Below are 24,541 nucleotides of genomic sequence, written 5' to 3' on the forward strand. Positions count from 1 at the left end.
TTGTAAGTGGGCTTCATATAAGTCCACCTAAGGGGGGTCCATTAGTTTTTATTTAGGTCTAGAGTGAGTATAAATAAAGGCATAACCAGACATGTAAGTTAGACAATTCAGATTAATAAAACTTCTTATTTGCCACACTTTGTGTGTGTGTGTGTGTGTGTGTGTGTTGATGAGATAATCTCCCTTCCATGGTTTTCTAAAAAACTAAAAAACGACTAATCGAAGAACAACTATCTTCGTGGCATCATCCTTATACTTCTCATTCAGGAATCAATATTTGTTGGGTGAGGGTCTCCGTTTCCAATAGTTCTAGTGTCCAGGTACAAGTTATCTTTGTGTCACACTCCTATCAAACCTGATTTACTTGGCTTTCCGGGAATTGGTGTCCTTATGTATGGGTTGCGTGACCATGTGATCATAAGGTTCGCATTATTTGGTATCAGAGCTTGGCTCCATTAATTAGGTTATATCCTTCTGAAATTTTCATTTCTTGTTGTTTTTGCAAAAATTCCTTAGTGTCCAATTTCTTCTTCTCCTTGATTTTTGAAGCATATAAAAACAAAGTTTTTTTTTTGGTTACTGTCCAAAATATATCAGTAGCATAAAAAAAAGAAAAAGAAAAGAAAATCTTTCAAAGAGACATTTATTGGTTTTCTGTAGTAGAAAACTAAACAAGTGGAAATTGGACCAAATCAAATTGGAATTAGCTCAAATTGGATACACTTATTACTAGGGCCCTAATAGCATGACGTATTAAGTTTGGGGTCAATTGGATATCGTTTGATTTGGTTTTCAATTTCGGGTCTAATCACGTCTAATTCATATTGTTTTTGCGTCAGTATATTAAACCTTATCGTAAATTGCTCAAACATCATATTCTGTCTATTTGGGTTGATATCGCTCTATATCTGAAATTTTAGCTCAATTAGACATCACTAACTTTAGGTTCCAAATTCGAACTTAACTCGTCGTAAACGAGTCTCTTTTGAGTCAACTTTTGAAATTCACTTTCTTTCTGTTGTTTTCGTTTCTTGCAGTATATTGATTAGTACTTAAAAGTGCATTTTTATCAAGGTTTTATATCATCATTTTGCACTTGAAGTATCAATAACTCCTTAACTAAAGCATGTTTTATAATAACATACATAATAATATAAGATACCTTTAATTTATGGTAAATATTCATCTTAAATGCAGGCCTATCACATAAATGAAAGGATTGATTGATGAGTTTAAGTATTGAAATTGAAAGGACAAAGAGAGGGCCAAACTTAGAAAAGAGATGTTGGTGCAGTCCAAACTGGAACACTGTTCGATAATTGGTTCATATCTCGAGTTCTAGATGTCTAAATGACCTCAATGTTTTGGACAGATTCGGTAAGACATAAGCCTACAACTTTCATGCCGAGTACAAGATTTAAAAAGGCGGTTTTCAAGTTCAAATTATAGCAACAACGGAGAAGTCCGAATCTGTCCTGCAACCCAACAATGTTCAGTGAATCAGTGTTCAACCTATATCTCGAGTTCTAGAAGTTCAAATAGCTCTATTTTTTTTTCCTGAAAATACAAGACAATTTCCTATAACTTTCATGAGTATAGGTGATTCTAGTTCTGATGCTAGAAAAGACGTTTTATTCAGACAAGAAGATAAGGATTTTTACCAAGTCAAGATGTAAATCCCGAGAAAAAAATAAAAATCAAGGCTGGATTAAATTTAAAGGAAATAAACTAAATTAGAAAGAAAAGGGGGCAAAACAAATACACTTAAAGAAGATGGGGCCTAAATGCAAATAAGAATAATTATAGAGCATAAGTACTCCTTTTGTCAAAAAAAAAAAAAACAGATCTGGAGATCACGTAAAGAAAGAAAAGAGGGAGTTTTATGTTCATTTTTACAAACCATCTAAGATTAAGGGTTGTAGGTAAAATAAAACACTGGTGGGAAAGGGGTTAACAAGAAGAGAAGAGGGAAGGGCCGGCTGCTATTAAAAAGAAAAAAAAAAAGAGGGATCAAAACTTTGATGCGTATCGGGTAAGGTATTCTAAACCTGTTTTTATGAGTCATTTCAAGTTGATTTTGAATTGATGTCTGGATGTTAAACTATAGATTTTAGTTCTTAGACTTAAATTGAGGAAAAAGTATGAGTTACTAAATTAAAGAACTTCTTGTGTTGTGTGTAAATAGAAAGGCTGACGAATCTGTACAGTTTCGTATCTTGATTTTCAAGAGATTTCAGGTAGGAGGATGAAAGAATTAGGATCAGATTCCTTATAGAAATTGTAGTTTTGAATGTTGGCTAATAAATGAAATTGATCTTGCTCAATTTGGAGTTATAGAACTCCAGTTATGGGTCACCAAATGAGACAATTACAGTTCAAAAATGGCTAGACAGTAACAGTTCAAAAAATATCTAGACAGTAACAGTTCAAAAATGAGACAGTAACAGTTTAAAAAAGAGACGTAACAGTTCGGATTTTAAGTAGAAATAGTTCAAATATATGTATAAAGAAATGATGACTGAAAGAAAGACTTATTGGTTGTTGATATGTTTATAATAAAACATATCCGTGAGTGAGAAGAACTTATGGGATAAACCTGTGAATTTCAGGAGGGACCACAGGCGTGGGGCAACAACAACAGCAACAGCAGAGGAGTACGAATAGAGCTTCTATTTCAGGTAGGTGAATCGCACCTATACTTCCTAGTTAATTTCCATGATTTATTTATATTACCAATGTGAAATGTGAAATGTGAATTTCTGAATGTATGGGTATTCAAGGTGAAAAGTTGTGTAAATTGCTAAATGATGAAATTATCACTGACAAAGGAAATATGAGAAGTGCGATTTGAGGCGTAAACTAGCATACATTTAGTGTATGTTAAGATCCCGGGTAATGGGATCATCATGTATGGACTAACATACATTTAGTGTATGTTAGGATCCCGGGTAAGGGGATCACCATGTATCCCCCAGCATACATTTAGTGTATGTTAGGATCCCGGGTAAGGGGATCGTCATAATTGGACTAGCATACATATAGTGTATGTTAGGATCCCGGGTAAGGGGATCACCATGTATGGACTAACATACATTTAGTGTATGTTAGGATACCTTGGAATGACTCATATGGAGTGATGGTGATGGTACTTGTGATATTGGTATCGGTAATGTGATAAACAAAAAAATGATCATGTTCAATCTCTCATAGAGTCTATAATGAAGGTTGAAAGTGGCAGAGGGAACAATTAATAATAGTTGGACAAGGAAAGGATTATAATAATAATAAAAAGGAAAACTAGAAGGGAGAGGCAAATGAACTATGAATACATGTTACTTTGTTAAATTGTTAGATGTTCATGTTGTCATATTTATTGTAATATTTACCTTTCAATAATATGTATTTTGTTTCAGGATCATCACATGCACGACAAGAGTAGATCCTAGCTTATGCTCCTTTCTTGTAATCTAGTTTCTAGGGAGTATACCCTTGTATTTTGTAAATATGAAAATGTTTGTATAACTTAATTTGTATAATTAATTTTTAAACTTGACTGAATGAATGTAACCATGTAGTTCATATAATCATGCTTTATGCCGATGTAATTATACTTATTTATTTTTATCTATTCATAATGATATCTTGTTATATAATGCATATCGTAAATATTGTGGTTGATAAAAGTGGGTATAAGTGTGGAAATTGAAAACCCATGATGATTGGGTCAGGAATTGAGTTATGAGATGCGAGCTATTAGAAGTGTAAAAGGAGGCATTTGCCATGCATTTAGGGGCTTGGTTGTTCAGATCAAGAACTTGCTCTTACTCTCTCTTTATATTTTTTTTTTTTGTAATTCTTAAGTTTTGCTTTCATTAATATCTTGTTTATGCTTTTCATTTCCTTTCCTGTACTTAGTTAACTTTTATCTTATTTATGTTCTTATTTTGTTTATTTATGTTTCTCTTCTTCATTATGTTTAGCTAAGTTTATTATGTCAAGGTGAAAAGGTTACACTAATGGTGTAAGAATAAATATAGTGTAAACTCAATATGGACCTTAATGTTTAATATTAACATGTCTTATATTTTTTTCTTACCAATTCTTAATACCTTGCTTGTTAAATGGTTAATCTAGATTTGTGTTGTATAACACTTTGTACAACAAATGCTTGACACTTTCATAGCCCAACCGTATGATATTACCTACACCTATGTTATAAAAGGAACTTGATTTGTTGTTAACATAAGTTAGCATTATGAATTCCTGACAATATTTAAAAGTTTGGTTTTACTTAAATAAGATAATTAATATGATCATGTTAACAATTTATAATGAGCTATTAATGACAAATCATTGTAAAAATTAAATTTGATCCTCCAAAATTCCAATCTTCTCATTAAGATTTCAAACTTAATTTTTCACCAATTAATTCCTTAATAAAACTAATTTGACCTATTAAATATCCAATTAAGTCCTTGTGTTTAATTAATTATTTTAATTTTGACCTAAATTAATTTATAAAATTAATTAATCCTTTAATTAGGCTCATAACTAATTCAAATTAGCCTATTAAAAATTTAATTAAGTCCTCAAACTTAATTTTTATACAAATTAATCCAATAGTCATTTAAGTTAATCTTGAATTTGCATTGCCTTTCACATTTAAGTCCTTCAAGGGTGTTATTAAGTTTCCAATATTGTCAAAGATCCATATTTATCTTTTCATCCCTTATTTATGTATTTAGGTCTTTATTTAACTTGTTGTTCTTGCCGAACCAAATCCCATGTCTTTTTGTATTTTTATTTTTCAACCTTTTTTTTGTATTAAAGTAAAATATAATTTTAGAGGAATTTAAAATTAGATCATGACAATGATATATTATGTAACTAGGGGAGCCAAATCCAATAAACATACTTACATCAACTCCATAGAAAAAATGTGTAAAAAAAACTTTCGAAAAAAAATAAAAAAAAATAACAGAAGTAACACATGCTTTTAAAATGAAAGCAAAAACACTCTCAAATTGAAACAATTGATGATGATTCATGTCCAAGAAGTTTTATAGTGCTTAAATAAGTTACTAGTAATATTCCAGTAGTTATTTTCTAGGCTCATCTTAAAAAAAAAGAAAAAAGAGAGAGAGATATTCTTATCATGTATTGTGGGTTATAAGTTTTTTTTTTTGTATTTTTTTTTCATATAAAAACAGAAAATAACTAATAGTAATTTTATTTTTTGACACCATAAAATTATTCCATTACATTTTTTTTTCCCATCCAGCACAAAGCACCCTTGCCTTTAAACAGAACCAACTGCTTCTAATTGCGCGTGACTATCTCCTCCTCGTCATCATCCTCCCGAGCACGTGAACACCTCTCCTCTCAAGAGACTACTAAAAACAATTATCTCGAAGAGATAAATTTGCTCTCTCTCGCCTTGGACTCGTGTCCTCTTTTAAACAGATTCTTTGACTTTGGCCCTTTTTAAAAAACCCTAGATTCCACAGGTACTAAGTACTATCTCACCCTCTCTCTCTCGCATTTTATTTCCTGCTTTCGAATTTTCGTTTTGATTGGTTGTTGCCTCAGATCTGTTATTTTTTATTTTCTTTCTCAAAACTACGTCTCAAGTTTGGTGAATTTTCTTTGCTGTAAATCATTTCCTTTGATTAATGTATATATTCACGGTAATGTACTGCAATTTAAATACTAGGTTTCCTTCCTTAATTCAGCCTTTGATAAGTTTATCTTACAGTAATTTTATTTTTATTTCATTCGTATTCATTGCGGGAAAAATTCTCTTATTTTAAAAAACGTAACTTTTTTTAAAAAAGAATAGTTACTGTTTGGTGATGACATTTTTCTTGCAAAATTTCAGTTTGCAAATCATTTGCAATTTGTTGTGTTTTTGGCTAAATAAAAATGAAGAAAAGACTTGCAATGAAATTTTGAGGCATATAGTGGTGTTTGAATCTATTGTGACAGGTAGGCTAGGGCGGCTAAAGTTAGTGTGCGGACCTGACCTGGTTTAAAATGGACTTAGAGGATACATTCCTTGCTAAAGGTATGCTCGCTTATCTTTTCTATAGAATATTAAGTAGTTGCGATCGCAATTGTACAGAGCAAGCAGGGTGCTGAAGGAATGTTTCCATAGTCAGTCAGTTTCATGAGCTAGCTAGCCTTGCTGCTGCTGCTCATGGCAGCTGTAGCAATTTTTAACAGCTTCTTACCTTGATGATGAACTGTTTTATGAATATGATCTGATTCGATGGTACTTATCTTTGGCTGATATAACACCCAAATACATGATAAACTACCTCTTTCTCTTTTTTACTGTCATTTCTTTACGTTTTAGAGGGGAGCGTAGAAAAAAGTTTTGAAAGTGCCATGTTTACACGTTTATTTTTCAGTTCGTGTACTGTGTGATGGATTAAGACATTGAAAATATTTCTAGCCAAATAGTTATGTTGGATATAATTACATTTTATTACCGTTATGCATCTATGATTTAATGCTTTGATGGCTGTGTTAGGAGTTTCTTTGCCTCACATTCAAAGGCATTGTACGGCTCTTAATTCTTTAGTTCTTGTTGTCTTGGTTTTGTAATCTTTTATTTGTAGGATAACTCGTTCTCCATTTTGCAATTCTATTCATATACAATGTTAATAAAATTGTTCTTCTGTAAAACAGTGGAGTGGTTAGAAATTAACTAACAAAGAAGGTGAGTTTTTTTAAAAATAGGATTTTGTTTGTGGTACAAAAGAGAATTGAGGTGCGCATCAAATATGCATTTAGAAATAGCAATGCCTTGATAAAGGGTAGATATAGCTAAATTGAAGGCATTAAAGGGTGAAGATATGATGAATAGTTGAGTCGGTTGAATTACGAAGAAAGAACCATATTGCCTACCTTGTCAATGCAACTTTATAAATATAGTTAGACAGCTTCTATCATGTTTACATGCACTGATCAGATGAATTTCTTACTTGAAAAAATGTGTTCCGTTTTCTGCAAAGACTCATTTTTTAGATTGGTTTGCTGTTTCTTTCCAGTTTCTGGTGTTCAAAGCCTTTCTTCCAGTGTGCAAAGCACCCCGGAAAAAAATGGTAATTCAGATGATGCTTCTAGAAGTCCAGAACTCCTTCAAGAGTTTCGAAAATCTGGTCCCAAAAAGGAACTTCTTCGAACTTGCTTTGACAAAGAAAAGAAACAAACAGCTTCATCAAAAAGCAAAATGACAGAACTTCTGAAGACAGGTAACAAAACTACCAAGAAGCAGGAATCCAAAAAAGCTGCTTCTAGTCCCAATAATCAACCTTCTTTTAAGAAGCAACAAAGAAAGGGGGAAAACCCAATGCGACTTGTACCTTCTTCTGAGCAGTCATCTGAGTTTGGATTTTCAAACTCATGGATATGTAAAAATTCAGCTTGTAGAGCTGTTCTATCCATTGACGACGCATTTTGCAAGAGATGCTCTTGCTGTATTTGTCATTTATTTGATGACAATAAAGACCCTAGTCTCTGGTTGGTTTGCACATCTGACAATGGTCAGGGGGACTCCTGTGAGCTATCTTGTCATATTGAGTGTGCCCTTCAACGTGAAAAGGTCGGGGTTGTTGACCTTGGCCAATTGATGCAGTTAGATGGCAGTTATTGTTGTGCTTCTTGTGGTAAAGTATCAGGGATTCTCGGGTAAGTAAATTCCATGCTTTTTATGATTTCTACATTCCTGAACTAGTTGGTTTATTCTGGCATCTAATCAGTTATGCAAACACTTGTTTTATGTGTTGAACTGCCCAGAGTTTTCTCCATTGGTACAGTGGTACCTTGTAACAAATTTCTTGTCATTTTATGAAAAATCTGTGCGTGTTCTATAAAAGAAAAAGAAAAGGAAAAGGAAAAGCTTTATTTGTATGGAAGAAAGTGTTCTTTACTGATGCATGAAATTCTGTATTCACATCACTTAGACATTGCTACGTTCAATTGCTGTTCCCAATTCTTTAATGTGTCTTTATTGCTGGGAAATGATTACAATGATATAGACTGAGTTCAGAGATCTAATGGCTTGTCAAGAGGGTGGTTTTTCTGGTTCTGTTTTAGAATGTACCTGGAAATGAAGTAATAAGCAATAACTGCTGATTAATTTTTGTATTTTCTAAAATAGGGTTTGAACGTGGACTGATGTGTTGCTGTGATTTGATTAATACTGACAGAAGTTGGAAGAAGCATCTAATTATAGCAAAGGATGCTCGTAGACTTGATGTGCTCTGTTATAGGATATACTTGAGCTACAGGCTACTTGATGGGACTTCAAGGTTTAAAGAACTGCATGGAATTGTCAAGGATGCCAAGGCTAAAATAGAAACAGAAGTAGGTCCAGTAGATGGTGTTTCTGCCAAGATGGCACGTGGCATTGTCAGCAGACTCTCTGTCGCTGGTGATGTACAGAAACTTTGCTCTCTTGCAATTGAAAAGGCAGATGAATGGCTCACTACCATTTCTAGTGCAAGCCCAAATTGCAGAGGTTAGAGTTCATAAGTAGGATTCTTTGCTGTGATCCTAGTTGTTTTAAATTGAGAACATGGAAAACTTAAATGAATAATCAAATGTCTGTCTTTTCCACAGAGGATTCCCTTCCTGCTGCTTGCAGATTCTTATTTGAAGAAGTGAAATCCTCATCTGTTGTAATTATTTTAATTGAATTGTCTACTGCATTGTCTGATGATATTAAGGGCTACAAGCTCTGGTATTGCAAGAGTAGAGAAGAGACACATGCAAAAGAACCTATTTGCATGTTTCCAAGATCTCAGAGAAGGATTTTGATTTCCAATCTACAGCCCTGCACAGAGTATACTTTTCGGATTGTTTCTTATACAGAGGCTGGTGACTTGGGTCACTCCGAGGCTAAGTGTTTTACCAAGAGCATAGAGATAATTCAAAAAAATCCTAATCCTTCAGGTGCAAGGAATGGTAAGAAAGGGAATACTGTCACTGGAGGATATACTTCTAGTTACAATAGGGATTCCAAAACTACACCTGCTGTTAATTCTTCTGGATTCATGGTTCGTGACCTTGGAAAGATTCTTCATCTGGCTGGGGCTCAACAGCAAGGCTGCTTTGAAGGTTTCTGCAGTGCTGATACTAAAAAATGCTGTGGAGGCGGCAAAGTGGTCAAGCCTCAAACTTCAGAAGATCTAGTGCCATCTATTTCACATGGGCTAGACTTAAATGTTGTCTCAGTGCCTGATTTGAATGAAGAGCTGACTCCATTTGAGTCCTCCCGTGATGAGGATAATGGGTGCACTTTGGAGCAGGCTATTGAGGCAGATGATGATGCTGCTTCCCATGATGTAGAGAAAAATCATTTAGCAAGATCTCATGGTACTGGTGACTCCCAGACCTGGATGCATGGGCCAAGCAGGGAAGTGCCCACTGTTGATTCCCTGTCAGAGTTGTGCAGGAAAAGGGCTGCACACACGAATGAAGACTTGCATGACTGTGATAGCACTTTGATAAATGAATCACCATTCCGTGTGTCCAGTGGTTCAGGTTACCTGGATGAGAACTTTGAGTACTGCGTGAAGACAATCCGGTGGTTGGAATGTGAGGGTTACATTAACCAGGAATTTAGGTTGAAATTGCTGACATGGTTTAGTTTGAGATCAACGGAACAAGAACGTAGAGTGGTTAACACCTTTATCCAAACTCTGATTGATGATCCTAGTAGCCTGGGAGGACAGTTGGTTGACTCCTTTTCAGATATCATATCCAGCAAGAGGCCACGGAATGGATTCTGTGGCAAGCTGTGGCATTAAATCAAGACGGCTCATTCCAAAACACATGATTGCCATATACTTGATGATTATTTCTTCTGTGCGATAAATTTCCTCTAGATTCTTTTGCCGTTCTTTGTACAGGCCTTTTTTTCTCGATCACTATCAGAAGTGATTCATTTAAATCGCTGACAAGTTTGTCCGGCAAAAAGATCGGTTGCTGATTGCGGCTACGGTTGCATTTTTCTTGGAAGGCAAGGCTCCTTGCACGAGAAGCTTTGTGCTATAGCGCCCACGAGGCTTCATGCTGCCTTATTTTTAAATTGTTCAAAATTTGACGTGGTGTTATTATTTATCCTTTAAATCAAAGAAGGGCACACTAATTCATGGCGGATTTTACGAGTCTTGTAGTCTAGGTGGACTTCGAAAGTTGCTAGTTGATTGGATGTCAAGATTGTAGAACTCTTCCTCTTGTCCGCATCTTATTATAACTTGTCTGATCGATCTAATGGAACACATGCTGAGACTACGTTTTCTGACCTAAGAAGCTTGCCACCGGAGAAGCCAAATTTGAAAACATGGATTCTCAAAAGACAAATTAGATGGTTTACAGGACCCGAAAGCTCAGGAGATTTATGGAGTGCAACCCAAAGATTTTTTAAGAATTGAGAGTTTAATTTGCACTATATCTATTATATCTATTAACTAGCTATTTGACTCGTGAAATTATATTTTATGCCATAGTAGAGATGTTTTTTTAAAATGTACTGTAAAATTTATAATCTCTAATAGGATCATCCTAAAAATAAAACCTAATTAAGTATGATTATGCAATTGTTTATATGACTCATTATTTTTAGATTAATGGATCTAATACGTTATTGGAGATAAGAAAATATAATTATTAACTATTAACTAAAAAAATGTGGATAGCATTGTAGATGTACACATTTATTTTAATTAAAAAACTAAGTGATTCATTTGTGTAATATAGGTTGTGTGCTTTAACAGTGGATTATAATAGTATAATGACAATTATACTCTTGAGTGTGTTGGATGGCTTGGTGATTTAGAGAGGGTGTTTTGGGTTTCTTAATCTTTTTTATTCTTCTTTTTTCTGTCGTGACTGATATGCGCCAAGTTTATTTTCATCTATCATCGATTTTTTTCATGAAAGAGAGAAAGCTTTGATGGGGAAGACAATTTTGCCTCTCTTTTGATTTCTATCTTCCCTTCTCTTAATAACCCTTCCTTTCCTCTCTCTAAGCACGCAACGAGAAGATAAATTGGAGACAGAAAACATGGGCTTTTGCGTACAATTTTCAATGGTGATTTTCTGTTTCTTCCTTTTCAAATTAGGGGTTTCTAATTGAATTTATGTTTGTATTAATGATTTTGAATTTTTCTTTTAGAATTTTAGTGTGGTGTGGGAGTGTGTGGACGAGGAGGGAGCCGTGATGGGGGGAAAAGATATGTAGAAAGACTAAGAGAGGGCTTTTCTTGCATCTTTAATGATGAGGGCTGTTGTGCTAGTGGTGATTCTTCCACGATGGAGCTGAGTATGTCAAATTATAAACCTCTAGTCAAAAATAGATAAATTTGGATTAAATAGGGGTAACTATTATTGAAAAATGATAAATTAGGGAGAAAATCTTATGAATTGAGATAAACATTTTTGGGAGATTAATTTAAAATTCAAAGAAGATAAAGTAATAAAATAGTATGAGAAATATCGACTAACGATAAATCACGAAAAATCCTTAACCGGGTAAAAAATATAGTTCAAAGGAGGAAATTTTGTAAATGAGATGATATTATATGTAAAATAGAAAGAAATGTCAAATAAATCAACGCATGACCCTTTGCACGAGAAACGTTGAATTTCGATATAATCTAGGCACACAATCGCGCTATTGGGACTGAAAGTGGTAAGAACTCTCAGGAAAATTTTATGGTAATTATAAATAGGAATCTCCAAAGAATTAGTCTAAGACACAAGTAAATTATATTGTATACAAAATTCGGATTTTGGTGCGAAATGTTTTTACTGTCTAATTTTACAATATTGAATGTATTTTTCAATCTGACTATTGGATCAAGTTGAAAGTTTACATGGGGTCTTAAGACATATGGTTTTACCTTGAGTTAAATTTTAAGGTCAGTTGGAGTTTGAAAAGGTTCTGAAAATAAAGACACAGTGTTGGACCTATGCAAGAAACCAAAATTGAGGGGGGGGGGAGTTGGGATATAATAGTAATTGACCCAAAAAAACCTAATGTAACTATAGTAGCTGCTATTGTTCACACTAGACAATAACTAAAAAGAGAGGAAGAGGCTTCTCTCTTGCCTCTCTTTAAAAACCATTTGAGAAAATCCTTTCAAATTGTCAGATTAAAGCTTGCACATGGGCTTGTGAGGAGAGAAACACATTTAGGTTGAAATTAGAAAGCTTGGTTGGAGGAGAGGAACTTGAGGGACAAGTATGAATGATGAAGAGGAAGAACAATTGAAGAAGAAATTGGTAAGAATTCTTCAATTTGAACTTGAAATTATTAATAAAAGTGTTCTTTAGTTTTCTTCTTTGATTTCATTGTTAGTAAAGGATAATTGAAAAACCGTTGTGATTCCAGAATTCTTGAAAATGTGTAGAAAATCAGAGTTTCTTTGAACAAATGAGTTAGGATGTTAATAAAAAGGCTTAAGCCAAAAACAAATGATGGAAGAACATTGAAAAAATTGAAAAGAAAATCTTACGTATAGGGCAACCTATTTTAACTTAAGAGGAGGGTAGAAAAATTAGGTTATAAGTGATAATATTATGTTTTTGAACAAGCTATGTGAAATAGAAGTGGTGGTTAAAATGAGTTTTAATTAGGTTGATGAATTATATGTTCTTGTACAAGTGGAAGAATGAACATGGAGTAAGGATAATGATGTTGAGATGCATGAAAACACTTAGTGTGCTTGTGAAATTTATCTCTCATGTAATTAAAATTCTAATAGTCTTACTAGCCAACTTCTATATGAAATTACAACTTGCAAATAATATAATTTGAAGTTAGTGTCTTTATGAAAGTTGTAGGTATGAATGCTATATTTCAAATGCAATTGAGTTTGACTTATTTAGAGTTGTATAACTCTAGATATGAGAAAAACACTAAGTAAAGGTCCAAACAAATATAGTACTGAACAAATTTCAGGTGCTTGTATAATTGTTAATTTAGAGCCTTAAATCAATGTAATTTGGAGTTGGTGTCTTTATAAAAGTTGTAGGTATGGATGTTACCTTTCAAATAGAACTAGTCTTGACTTAGTTTGAGTTTTATAGCTCCAAATATAAGTAAAAAATAGAGTCTTGTCCAGACTGATATAATACTAGACAAATTTCTTATACTACTACTATATTAAGTGCATTTAGACATGTAGATGGAAACAATATGATGTGCATCATGGGAATTATAATCCATCTCGTAAAGCTAAATCTAATATGCAAGAGGATTCAGATGGTCCAATGACAAGAGCGAGAGCGAAACAACTACAACGGGCCTTGACGAATCAAATTGCAATGATTGAAGCTGCATCGGAGTTAAAAATTAGCAATCAGTTTGAAATTGGTTCAAGGGTGCTTATTTGCCTACAATTGGAATTTGGAGATGGGAAAAGCCCTTAATGGTTCTTTTCATGCTGGGCTACTTGTATTTGGATTGATAATGCAAGTGAAGGAATTGATGCTGTTTACGGTCAGAACAGTAGATGGATTTGAACCCGAATTTGAAGTCATCCAATGCATGTGAAAACAAGATTTATGTAGGTAAAATTCAAGTTCAGAACGTGATCTTTCTATATTGTCCAACCATGAGTGCATTGGACTTTTGTGTCAAAAGTTATGGCTGTTTTAAATTTCGTCTGCATATGTTTTAGAAATGTCAACAAAAAACGTGTGTTAGTTAAATTTGTCTACTTGCTTTATTAAAAGTCTAGTTTTTAGGCTTGACTTCTGTCATGTTGAATTCACCTAACTTTGGAGGGATGTTCCAAAGATAAATATGTATCAGAAAATGAAATAAACACTTTTGGCCAAGATTTGAAAACTTAATTCAGAGAATTAAGAGTTGTTCTTCCAAATTCGTTTTGTGAAGAACCCTACCTGACTTATCACTCTTCAATCACAAAGAGTGTGGCGTCGAAATCCTAGATTGATCTTTGTGGCGTCCAGATCGACTTATCAAAGTATCATTCTAGTCTATCTCCATCTTATTTACCTTAAATCACTACAATCCATCCTAAATACCAAAAGAAAGACAACACAACTAGACCCATCCTTCATCCATTTTCATTATAATCATTGTTGCCGATTTTCAAATCATTCACGGCACATCATCTGGTATCAGAGCATCAGTTGCGATCTAAGACAGCAGCCAAAAACAACAAAAACAAGAAGAAAGGTTTGCTGGAATTGAGGTTGACAGACTTAACTATGGCTGGAGATAAAGAGGATTTGCCAAGAGGGTTAAGTTTGGAACAGGCACAGGTCATGGGCTTACAACGATCTCATGCTGAGATTCGGGATGAGATGACTGGAATTCGTGAACAGTTGAATATCCTTATGCAAAGGATGCAAAGAAATAATTTGCAACCCCAACCGAGGCAAGCACTTAGGGTGCCACGAAATGATATTATAGAAGCTGACGAAGATCCAAATGGGGATGATGAGGCTGATGATAGGGTCAGACCAAGAAGGCAGAATTATAATCCTCCTAATGGTCTCAAACTTAAGATTCCACCGTTTAGAGGAAGTAGTTCACCTGAGGAATACTTGGAGTGGATTCAGAAGGTTGAAAAGGTGTTTGAATGGTATGAATATTCTGAAGAAAGGAAGTGCAAGGTGGCAGCACTTGAGTTTACAGATTATGCTCTTTTATGGTGGGAAAACGTAAAGATTCAGAGGAGAAGGGATGAAGAGGAGGAGATTGCAACATGGGCAACTATGAAAAGAGTGATGAAGAAGAGATTTGTTCCTGATTACTATAAACAGGAGCTATACATCAGACTTCAGACTTTGCGACAGGGATCTTTGACTGTGGAAGAGTATGTGAAAGAGTTTGAATTGCTGCAGATTCGATGTGAATTGATGGAACCTCAAGAGCAAACAATAGCTAGATTTCTTGGAGGGTTGAGGAAGGATATAGCTAATGTTGTTGAGTTACAACCGTACATCTTCCTTGAGGAAGTTATAAAGCTTGCAACTCGTGTAGAGAGGCAGCAGAGACGAGGAGGTGTCCGAACTAGTGTAACTACGTCAAGTGCGACAAGGGCTGTTTCTATGCCTACACGAACATGGAGCACACCTAAACGAGATGAGAAGGTGGAGTTTAGCAAGGGGAATACCAGTTCTGATTCTTTGAAGGGAAAGGAGAAGGTGACAGAACCTCAACACCCTAGGAGGTCTCGGGACATCAAGTGCTTCAAGTGCTTGGGACATGGGCATATTGCTTCGGAATGTCCAAATAAAAGGGTGATGATTTTGCATGGGGATCAAGGAGAGCTGATTAGTGGAGATGAGGTTGAAACTGAAGACGAAGATGAGGTACAAGTGGCTGAACAAGAAGAGGATTTCGAACCAGTGAAGGGAGATTTGTTGGTTGTTCAACGGGTTCTGAATGCACAAATTGACGTTAGTGATGAGCAACGCGAGAACATCTTTCATACTCGATGTCAGATTCGAGATAAGGTGTGCGAGATGATCATTGATAATGGAAGTTGCACTAATGTTGCGTCAACTACCTTGGTGGAGAAATTGGGTTTAAATACCCTTCCACATCCCAGACCCTATAGTTTGCGATGGCTGAATGAGAATGGGGAGATTCGGGTGACAAAGCAAGTTCGTGTACCTTTTTCCATTAAAACCTATCATGACGAGGTTTTATGTGATGTTGCACCAATGTCAGCTAGCCATTTGTTGCTGGGTCGTCCATGGCAGTTTGATAAGGATGTGACCTACAATGGACGAAAGAACACTTATTCTTTTATGCTGAATGGAAAGAAGGTGAACTTGTTACCACTGAGTTCTCAACAAGTTAGAGAGGATCAGTTACGAAGCCAACAAAAGGAGGTGACATCACGAAAGGGGCTGTTGTTAGCCAAAAAAGGAGACATCAAACAAGCATTAGCCACAACAGGGATTGTTTTCATGGTCTGGGCAAAGCAACTACTACAAGTAGAAGGATTGGACTTACCAAGACAGATTAAGGAATTACTTGAAGAATTTAAAGATGTGTTTCCAGATGAATTACCTAAAGGATTACCACCTATTCGTGGTATTGAGCATCAAATTGATTTGGTGCCGGGAGCTTCACTTCCTAATAGACCAGCATACAGATGTAATCCAGAGGAAGCGAAAGAGATTCAAAGGCAGGTCGGTGAGCTCTTAGAGAAGGGCTATGTGCGAGAATCACTTAGTCCATGTTCCGTACCTACTTTGCTTGTACCAAAGAAAGATGGTACCATGAGGATGTGCATGGATAGCCGCGCTATCAACAAAATAACAGTTAAGTATCGATTTCCTATACCCAGACTTGATGATTTGCTTGATGAGTTGCATGGTGCTGCATTGTTTTCTAAAGTTGATTTGATGAGTGGCTATCACCAAATTAGAATGAAAGAGGGAGATGAATGGAAAACAACATTTAAAACTAAACAGGGGTTATATGAATGGATGGTAATGCCGTTTGGGTTATCTAATGCGCCTAGTACATTTATGAGGCTTATGAATCATGTTTTGAGGAAGTATATTGGGCTGTTTGTTGTAGTATATTTTGACGACATCCTGGTGTATAGCAAGACCTTTGATGATCATGTGAAGCATCTTAGAGTTGTGTTTGAGACTTTGCAAGATTCTAAGTTGTATGGGAAACTCACAAAGTGTTACTTCTGTAAAGAAAGTGTCGTGTTTCTTGGATATATTATCTCTAGCAGGGGAGTTAGAGTTGATGAGGAGAAAATTGAGGCAATTCGAGACTGGCCAAAACCTGCTAGTATCACTGATGTGAGGAGTTTCCATGGTTTAGCTTCTTTCTACAGGCGATTTGTGAAAGACTTCAGCTCTATTATTGCTCCTATGACAGAATGCTTGAAAAAAGGGAAGGAGTTTAGATGGAGTGAAGATGCGCAGAAAGCTTTCGAGCTAATTAAGGAAAAGTTGTGTACAACTCCAGTTTTAGCACTTCCAGACTTTGCTAAAACATTCGAAATAGAGTGCGATGCTTCCGGGGTTGGAATTGGTGCTGTTTTGATGCAAGAAAAGAGACCGATTGCATTCTTCAGTGAAAAGTTAAATGGAGCGCGTTTGAACTACTCTATTTACGACAAGGAGTTCTATGCTTTGATTCGGGCTCTGGAGGTATGGCAGCACTACTTGTTGCCTAAAGAATTTGTTATACATACTGATCATGAAGCCTTGAAGTATCTTAAGGGGCAAAACAAGTTGAATCGAAGACATGCTAAATGGGTGGAGTTCATGGAGTCATTTCCTTATGTCATAAAGTACAAGAAAGGGCAAGTTAATATGGTTGCCGATGCTCTTTCTAGGAGGTACGCACTGATCTCTATGTTGAATGCAAGGCTGATGGGTTTTGAACAGGTGAAGGATCAGTATGCCAATGATTCCTACTTTGCTAATGTGGTTGCCGAATGTGCAAAGGGAGCTTGTGATGGGTTCTTTATGCATGAAGGTTACTTGTTCAAAATGGGCAGAATGTGTATTCCTTCAGGCTCGTTACGAGAGTTGCTTGTGCGAGAGGCTCATAGTGGTGGTCTTAGTGGTCATTTTGGGGAGAAGAAGACTTATGAGCTGCTGAAAGAACATTTTTTTTGGCCCAGCATGTTACGGGATGTACACAAGGTGATTGAAAGATGTGCTATTTGCAAGAGAGCTAAAGGTAAAGAGAATGCGTATGGACTCTATATGCCACTGCCTATTCCAGAGCAACCATGGATGGACATTAGCATGGACTTTGTACTTGGACTACCGAGAACACAACGTGGGAAGGATTCAATAATGGTGGTGGTTGATCGATTCTCCAAAATGTCCCATTTCATTCCTTGTACGAAAACTGACGATGCAGTACATGTTGCTGATTTGTTTTTTCAAGAGATTGTTCGTTTGCATGGAATTCCTAAAAGCATTGTCTCTGATCGTGATACAAAGTTCTTAAGCCACTTTTGGAAGACTCTTTGGAGGAAACTTGGAACAAAGTTACTTTTCAGTACGGCATGTCATCCACAAACTGATGGACAAACTGAGGTAGTAAACCGAACTTTATCTTCTTTGTTACGAGCTGTTATACATAAGAATTTGAAGAGTTGGGATACTTGTTTGCCGATTGTGGAGTTTGCATATAATCGTAGTGTGCATGGGGCTACAAAATTTTCACCATTTGAGGTTGTGTATGGCTTTAATCCTTGTGTTCCTATTGATCTTGTTCATATTCCAATTGATGAGAGGACATCTATGGATGGAATTAGAAAGGCAGAATTGATGAAGAAACTACATGAGCAGGTTCGACTACATATTGAGGAGAAAACAACAAAGTATGCTAAACAAGCTAACAAGGGGCGAAAGATGGTCAGGTTTGAACCTGGAGATCTTGTTTGGATTCATATTAGCAAGGGCAGATTTCCAAGCAAACGTAAGTCCAAGTTGATGCCAAGAGCTGACGGTCCATTTCGTATTATAGAGAAGGTGAATGACAATGCATATAAGGTAGATCTTCCTGGTGATTACAACGTATCAGCTACTTTTAATGTGAAAGACTTATCTCCGTACTTGGATGATGATGACGATTCTGATTTGAGGACAAATCATTTTCAACCCGGGGCTGATGATGTGCATCATGGGAATTATAATCCATCTCGTAAAGCTAAATCTAATATGCAAGAGGATTCAGATGGTCCAATGACAAGAGCGAGAGCGAAACAACTACAACGGGTCTTGACGAATCAAATTGCAATGATTGAAGCTGCATCGGAGTTAAAAATTAGCAATCAGTTTGAAATTGGTTCAAGGGTGCTTATTTGCCTACAATTGGAATTTGGAGATGGGAAAAGCCCTTAATGGTTCTTTTCATGCTGGGCTACTTGTATTTGGATTGATAATGCAAGTGAAGGAATTGATGCTGTTTACGGTCAGAACAGTAGATGGATTTGAACCCGAATTTGAAGTCATCCAATGCATGTGAAAACAAGATTTATGTAGGTAAAATTCAAGTTCAGAACGTGATCTTTCTATATTGTCCAACCATGAGTGCATTGGACTTTTGTGTCAAAAGTTATGGCTGTTTTAAATTTCGTCTGCATATGTTTTAGAAATGTCAACAAAAAACGTGTGTTAGTTAAATTTGTCTACTTGCTTTATTAAAAGTCTAGTTTTTAGGCTTGACTTCTGTCATGTTGAATTCACCTAACTTTGGAGGGATGTTCCAAAGATAAATATGTATCAGAAAATGAAATAAACACTTTTGGCCAAGATTTGAAAACTTAATTCAGAGAATTAAGAGTTGTTCTTCCAAATTCGTTTTGTGAAGAACCCTACCTGACTTATCACTCTTCAATCACAAAGAGTGTGGCGTCGAAATCCTAGATTGATCTTTGTGGCGTCCAGATCGACTTATCAAAGTATCATTCTAGTCTATCTCCATCTTATTTACCTTAAATCACTACAATCCATCCTAAATACCAAAAGAAAGACAACACAACTAGACCCATCCTTCATCCATTTTCATTATAATCATTGTTGCCGATTTTCAAATCATTCACGGCACATCACAATAGGTATTGTGTCCTTCATGAAAGTTGTATTCCTATGTATTAACTCTTCATAGAGTCAAACCACACTAAAAATGAGAACTGAAACTTTAGTTATGATTAAAACATCAAACAATGTTCTAGGACTAATCAATCTCTAATCTTTACTTGGAATTTGTTGTTGATTGAGGGTTCTAAAATTTGGATTGATAAGAATAATTATGAACATGGAAAATATGTATGTGTAAGGAATTTTAAGGATTTTCCTTGCTGTTTGAATGAAAATTATGATTGAATGAGAATTGAAATGAAATGTTGATGTTGATGTTGGTTGCATTATTGATTATAAATGTATTATTAGTGGTATAAAGGAGGCTGAGGGGATAAGACAACACATGCACATGATTGAGGTGGGTGCTCGACATCTTATCTTTTTAGAATTAATACAATTTTAATTTATGAAATTCACAATTTCTATGTTATGATGTATGTAACAACCCGGCTTTCCAAGCCCAAATCAACAGTAATTTTTTTTTTTTATATTTAAAACACGGTGCCGGTAATTAGGGAACTTGAAGCTTCACATCATCAAACTACAATCCATACAATCCACATTTCATTTAAAAGTGAATCTTACACAAACACATAATATCAAAGTTGCATGATTTGAAGATCATATTAAAAGAATATATACATAGTCATGAGTTTGCATTCCTATCCCACTAATAGACATCACATTTTTAAACAAAAAGGATCTAGTAAAAGGTATACATTCAGTACATTGATCCATACAAAATACATTGTGATATAAAATGCATCTACATGATTCCTTGCAAAAGCAGGTTCCCGTGTATCGGGTTTCCTAAACATCTCGTTGGTGTGACGTCCCTGTAGTAGTATAAAACATTTAGGAGGATGAAAATACTTAATAATAATAATAATGGTACTAATGACACGACCAAAAGCTTGATGTCTTTTCCCAAGTGCAGGAGTGTCGAAGTAATAAATAACCCGGCAAGACCGGGGTCGAACCACAGAGAGGTTAATTGTATAAATTATAAATAACAATACAACAACAACAACAATAACAATAATAAAAATAATATTAGTAATTATAATACTCAGTACGTGGCGTTGTTACACCTGAGAATGATCCAAAAGATCGGGTCACAGGTTTCCAGCCTATATACTGAGTTTATGAAAAGATCAAAGGGATATATTACAGAATGTAAATAACAACAACAACAACAATAATAAAAATAATAGTAGTAGTAGTAGTAGTAATAGAAGTAGATGAAGAAATTAATGAGAACTTTGAGTTAGAAGATTAATGTAAGGATTAAACAATGATAAAAACGAATGTCAAGGTTAGAGGATCCACTAATGGTACTTCAAACAAGTATAATATAAACTCTTATTACTCAATTGGAAACCACACATAAAGGAGGTTCCAATCAGATTATAAATTGTTAACATGATTACATTAGTTATCTTATTCGAATAAAGCTAATACTTGTAAATGTTGGCAGGCATTCATGATTATAACTTATATTAACAACAAATCAAGTCCCTTTCATAGCTCAGGTGTCGGTTATACCATACAGTATGGGCTATGAAAGTACCAAGTATTTGTTGTACCAAGTGTTATACAACATAAATCTAGATTAACCATTTAACAAGCAAAGTATTAAAAGTGAACAAGATAACAAATATAAAACATGTTAGTATCCAACGTTAAGGTCCATGTTAAGTTTATATTATACTTATTCTTACACCATTAGTGTACCCTTTTCACCTTGACATAATTAACTTAGCTAAACATAATGAAAGAAAGAAACATAAATAGACAAGATAAGAACATAAATGAGAAAGAAGTTAACTAAGTAAAAGAAAGGAAATGAAGTGCATAAACTTGATATTAATGAAAGAAAAACATAAGCAATACAAAGAGAGAAAGCAAGAGCATGATCTTGATCTGGAAACCAAGATGCCTTAATACATGGTAAGTGCCTCCTTTTATAGGCCAAAATTTGGAACTATTGATTTGTTGACTAATTGATGAGTGGGTGGCCACATCTTGACTTTGGTGACAATCCTTATCTTCTTGTCTGAACAAAACGTCATTGCTAACATCATAATTTGCCCAGAATCCTCAGGAATGTTCTAGGAAATTGTCTCAGCTTTCCAACAAAAAAAAGATGAGGTCATTTGGACTTCTAGAACTCAAGATATGGGCTGAACACTAAATAGTGTCTGGGCTGCAGGACAGCTTCGGACTTCTTCGTTGTTCCTTCAATTTGGACTTCAAAACGGCCTTCTTAGATCTTGGTCTCCTCATGAAAGTTGTAGGCCTTTGTCTTACCTTTCCATCCATATAAAATGGACCTAAATCCGAGATCTAGAGCTCCTGATATGATCCAATTACCGAGCAATGTTCCGGTTTGGACTGCACCGACATCTCTTTTCTAAGTTTGGCCATCTCTTTGTCCTTTAACTTTCAATACTTAAACTCATCAATCAATCCTTTTATTTATGTGGTCGGCCTGCATTTAAGATGAACATTTACCATAAATTAAGGTATCTTATAATATCAAAGTTGTTATTATAAAACATGCTTTAGTTAAGGAGTTATTGATACTTCAAGTGCAAAATGATGATATAAAACCTTGATAAACATGCACTTTTAAGTACTAATCACACCCCCCAACCAGCTTATTACTAGTCCCTAGTAATCTAAAGCGTTAAAATAGAGAAACAATTTGCAAGTATCACAAAGCAAGGCATTCATCATTCAACTTCTATTAATCTATCCAGATAAACAAACTCTCACTAAATTTATATTACTGCTTCATACTTCTTAAACAAGATATTAATAAACCTTCTTTTTACGTGCTCAATATATGAAAACATAGATGATGGGGCTTTTGTTGGAAGAAAACAATATTATGTTCAAATGTTTAAGGTGAACTTCCTTGGGTTGGGATTATTATTATTATTACTCTTTTTTTTTCTTTTTTTTTTCTTTTTTTTTTAATTTTATTTATATACACATACAACTTAAAAGATAATGTATCTTTAACCCATGTAACGAGTTTTAGGCTAATGACTCCCAGACCAGTTGGTCTTAGGGCATTAGGTGTTGAGACACCCCTACGAGCTTAACAACTCGGGTTGCAGATACTGATACGTAGATAGTGCAATATTTGATTCCCTTAAGCTTTTCTCCTTAACCCATGTAACAAGCTTTGGGCCAATAACTCCCAAGTCAGTTGACTTTAGGGTATTAGGTGTTAAAAACACCCCTTCGGGCTTAATTGCTTAGGTTAAGGAGGCTACGAAACCAAACTTATCTACGTTTTTATTATCATCAATATTATCATCTTTTTTTTTTTTTTTTTGCAAATTATATACTAACCCTTACCCTTAGTTGTTACCTTCAACAAAAAGAACATAAATAATGTAATAATCCAATGTGCAACCCACAATCATATGTTAAAGTGTGTGTGTGAAAATGAAGGTTTAATAATACTTGTTAAATGAGTATATGAGCAGAATCAAGTGATAACAATGCGAGAGTTTGTAAACCTGAATATTTCAAGAAGTATTCTAATAGGCCTTGTTATGAATATTGCAAATAACCATTAGAAAATTTTTACTACGATGCGTCTCAAGAATAATTCCTCTTTACTCTGCCATCCTAGTAATAACAGTTTTGCCAAATGGTTTTTAAAAACAACAACAGTTAGTTCGTTAGTTTTTTTTTTTAAACTACTACCCTCTCCCCCCAACCAAAACGAGACATTGTCCTCAATGTCCTAAGGTAGAAAGATAGAGTATAGAAGATATCACCTGAAACAGCAAACCTGAAACACACTTAAACAAATATAAGAAGTAACAAAACAAAATAATATGCTATTAATAACACAAAAGACACAAGGTTTCACAGATGAAGGCTCAAATCTAATCTAAGCTTTTTACGGCTTTCCTTAGCTGACCAATCTAGGCGACTCATGCAAGGATCAATGACAGGGATGAAAGATTGTAGTTGGTCAATCAATTGTTCAGCAGTAGCAGCAGAGATTATGATTTGTCGTGCCGAAGATGTTAGAAATTCCTGTTCCACAGCTTGATCAAGGAAAGATAGCAACTTATCATAAAAACCATTAACATTTAACAAACCTATAGGTTTATGGTGAATGTGCAGTTGGGCCCAAGATGAAATATGAAAGATCTCTTCCAATGTGCCCAGACCACCTGGTAAGGCAATGAAGGCATCAACATGGTTAAACATGGTATTCAGTCGGTCAGACATTGTTGGGACCTGTAGTTCCTCTCCAATTGTTTTTCCAATGATGTCCCCATGTGCTAAAGCTTTGGGGACAACCCCCAAAACTTGACTGCCTCCTAAAAATGCAGCCATTGAAACACCTCCCATTAACCCAAGGCTGCCTCCCCCATACACTAAATGAATCTTTCTCTCAGCTAGTACCTGACCAAGATGATTTGCTGATTCTAAAAACTCTTTTTCTTTCCCAGGGCTGGATCCACCGAAAACACAAATATTTTTTATGTGATGACTTAAGGAACCTGCCATTTCTACACACTTCTATATTTGATGAATGTATGGGATGAGTAGAAATGAAGGGAAGGAATAGAAGAATTTATAGATGAAAAAGTGAAAATGCAATCATACCACCTACATGTAGGCCAGCTGTAGTCTCACACTCTCTCTCTGTATTTATTTATTTTGACAAAGCATGTATGTACAGGTAGTTGTGATTGTGGCTCACATCTTCCCTTGGTTTTACGTCCAAGAATGGCTTAAACGCCCTCTATGGGTCGGGGATACACTTCCCATCCAGTTTTCTTAAGAACTGGCAAACAGGGTCTTTTTTAGTCAGATTCCCAAGACTAAGTCGATCATGTTCTTTATGGAATTGTGGCCATAAATCATGAATTACACGATG

The 24,541-nt window shown here is 35.3% G+C and overlaps 1 protein-coding gene and 1 pseudogene across 2 annotated transcripts; both read left to right on the forward strand.

Moving 5' to 3' along the window:
• The first annotated feature begins 5,312 nt into the window (after nucleotides 1-5,312).
• On the forward strand, nucleotides 5,313-10,219 carry LOC118047985 (VIN3-like protein 1). 2 transcript variants are annotated; one of them, XM_073409953.1, is made up of 4 exons: nucleotides 5,313-5,507; nucleotides 7,053-7,692; nucleotides 8,214-8,524; nucleotides 8,626-10,219. In XM_073409953.1, exons 2-4 carry the CDS (start codon nucleotides 7,235-7,237, stop codon nucleotides 9,813-9,815), a joined length of 1,959 nt encoding a protein of 652 aa, XP_073266054.1. In that variant the 5' UTR covers nucleotides 5,313-5,507; nucleotides 7,053-7,234; the 3' UTR covers nucleotides 9,816-10,219. The 2 variants fall into 2 exon arrangements, with proteins under 2 accessions (XP_073266054.1, XP_073266055.1); XM_073409954.1 differs by lacking the exon at nucleotides 5,313-5,507 and having other exon boundaries at nucleotides 7,505-7,692; nucleotides 8,165-8,524.
• Nucleotides 5,516-24,541, forward strand: part of LOC118034633 (VIN3-like protein 1) — a 47,155-nt pseudogene continuing 28,129 nt past the window's right edge.

The sequence above is a fragment of the Populus alba genome, chromosome 6, assembly GCF_005239225.2.
Source record: "Populus alba chromosome 6, ASM523922v2, whole genome shotgun sequence".
NCBI classification, from domain to species: domain Eukaryota; kingdom Viridiplantae; phylum Streptophyta; class Magnoliopsida; order Malpighiales; family Salicaceae; genus Populus; species Populus alba.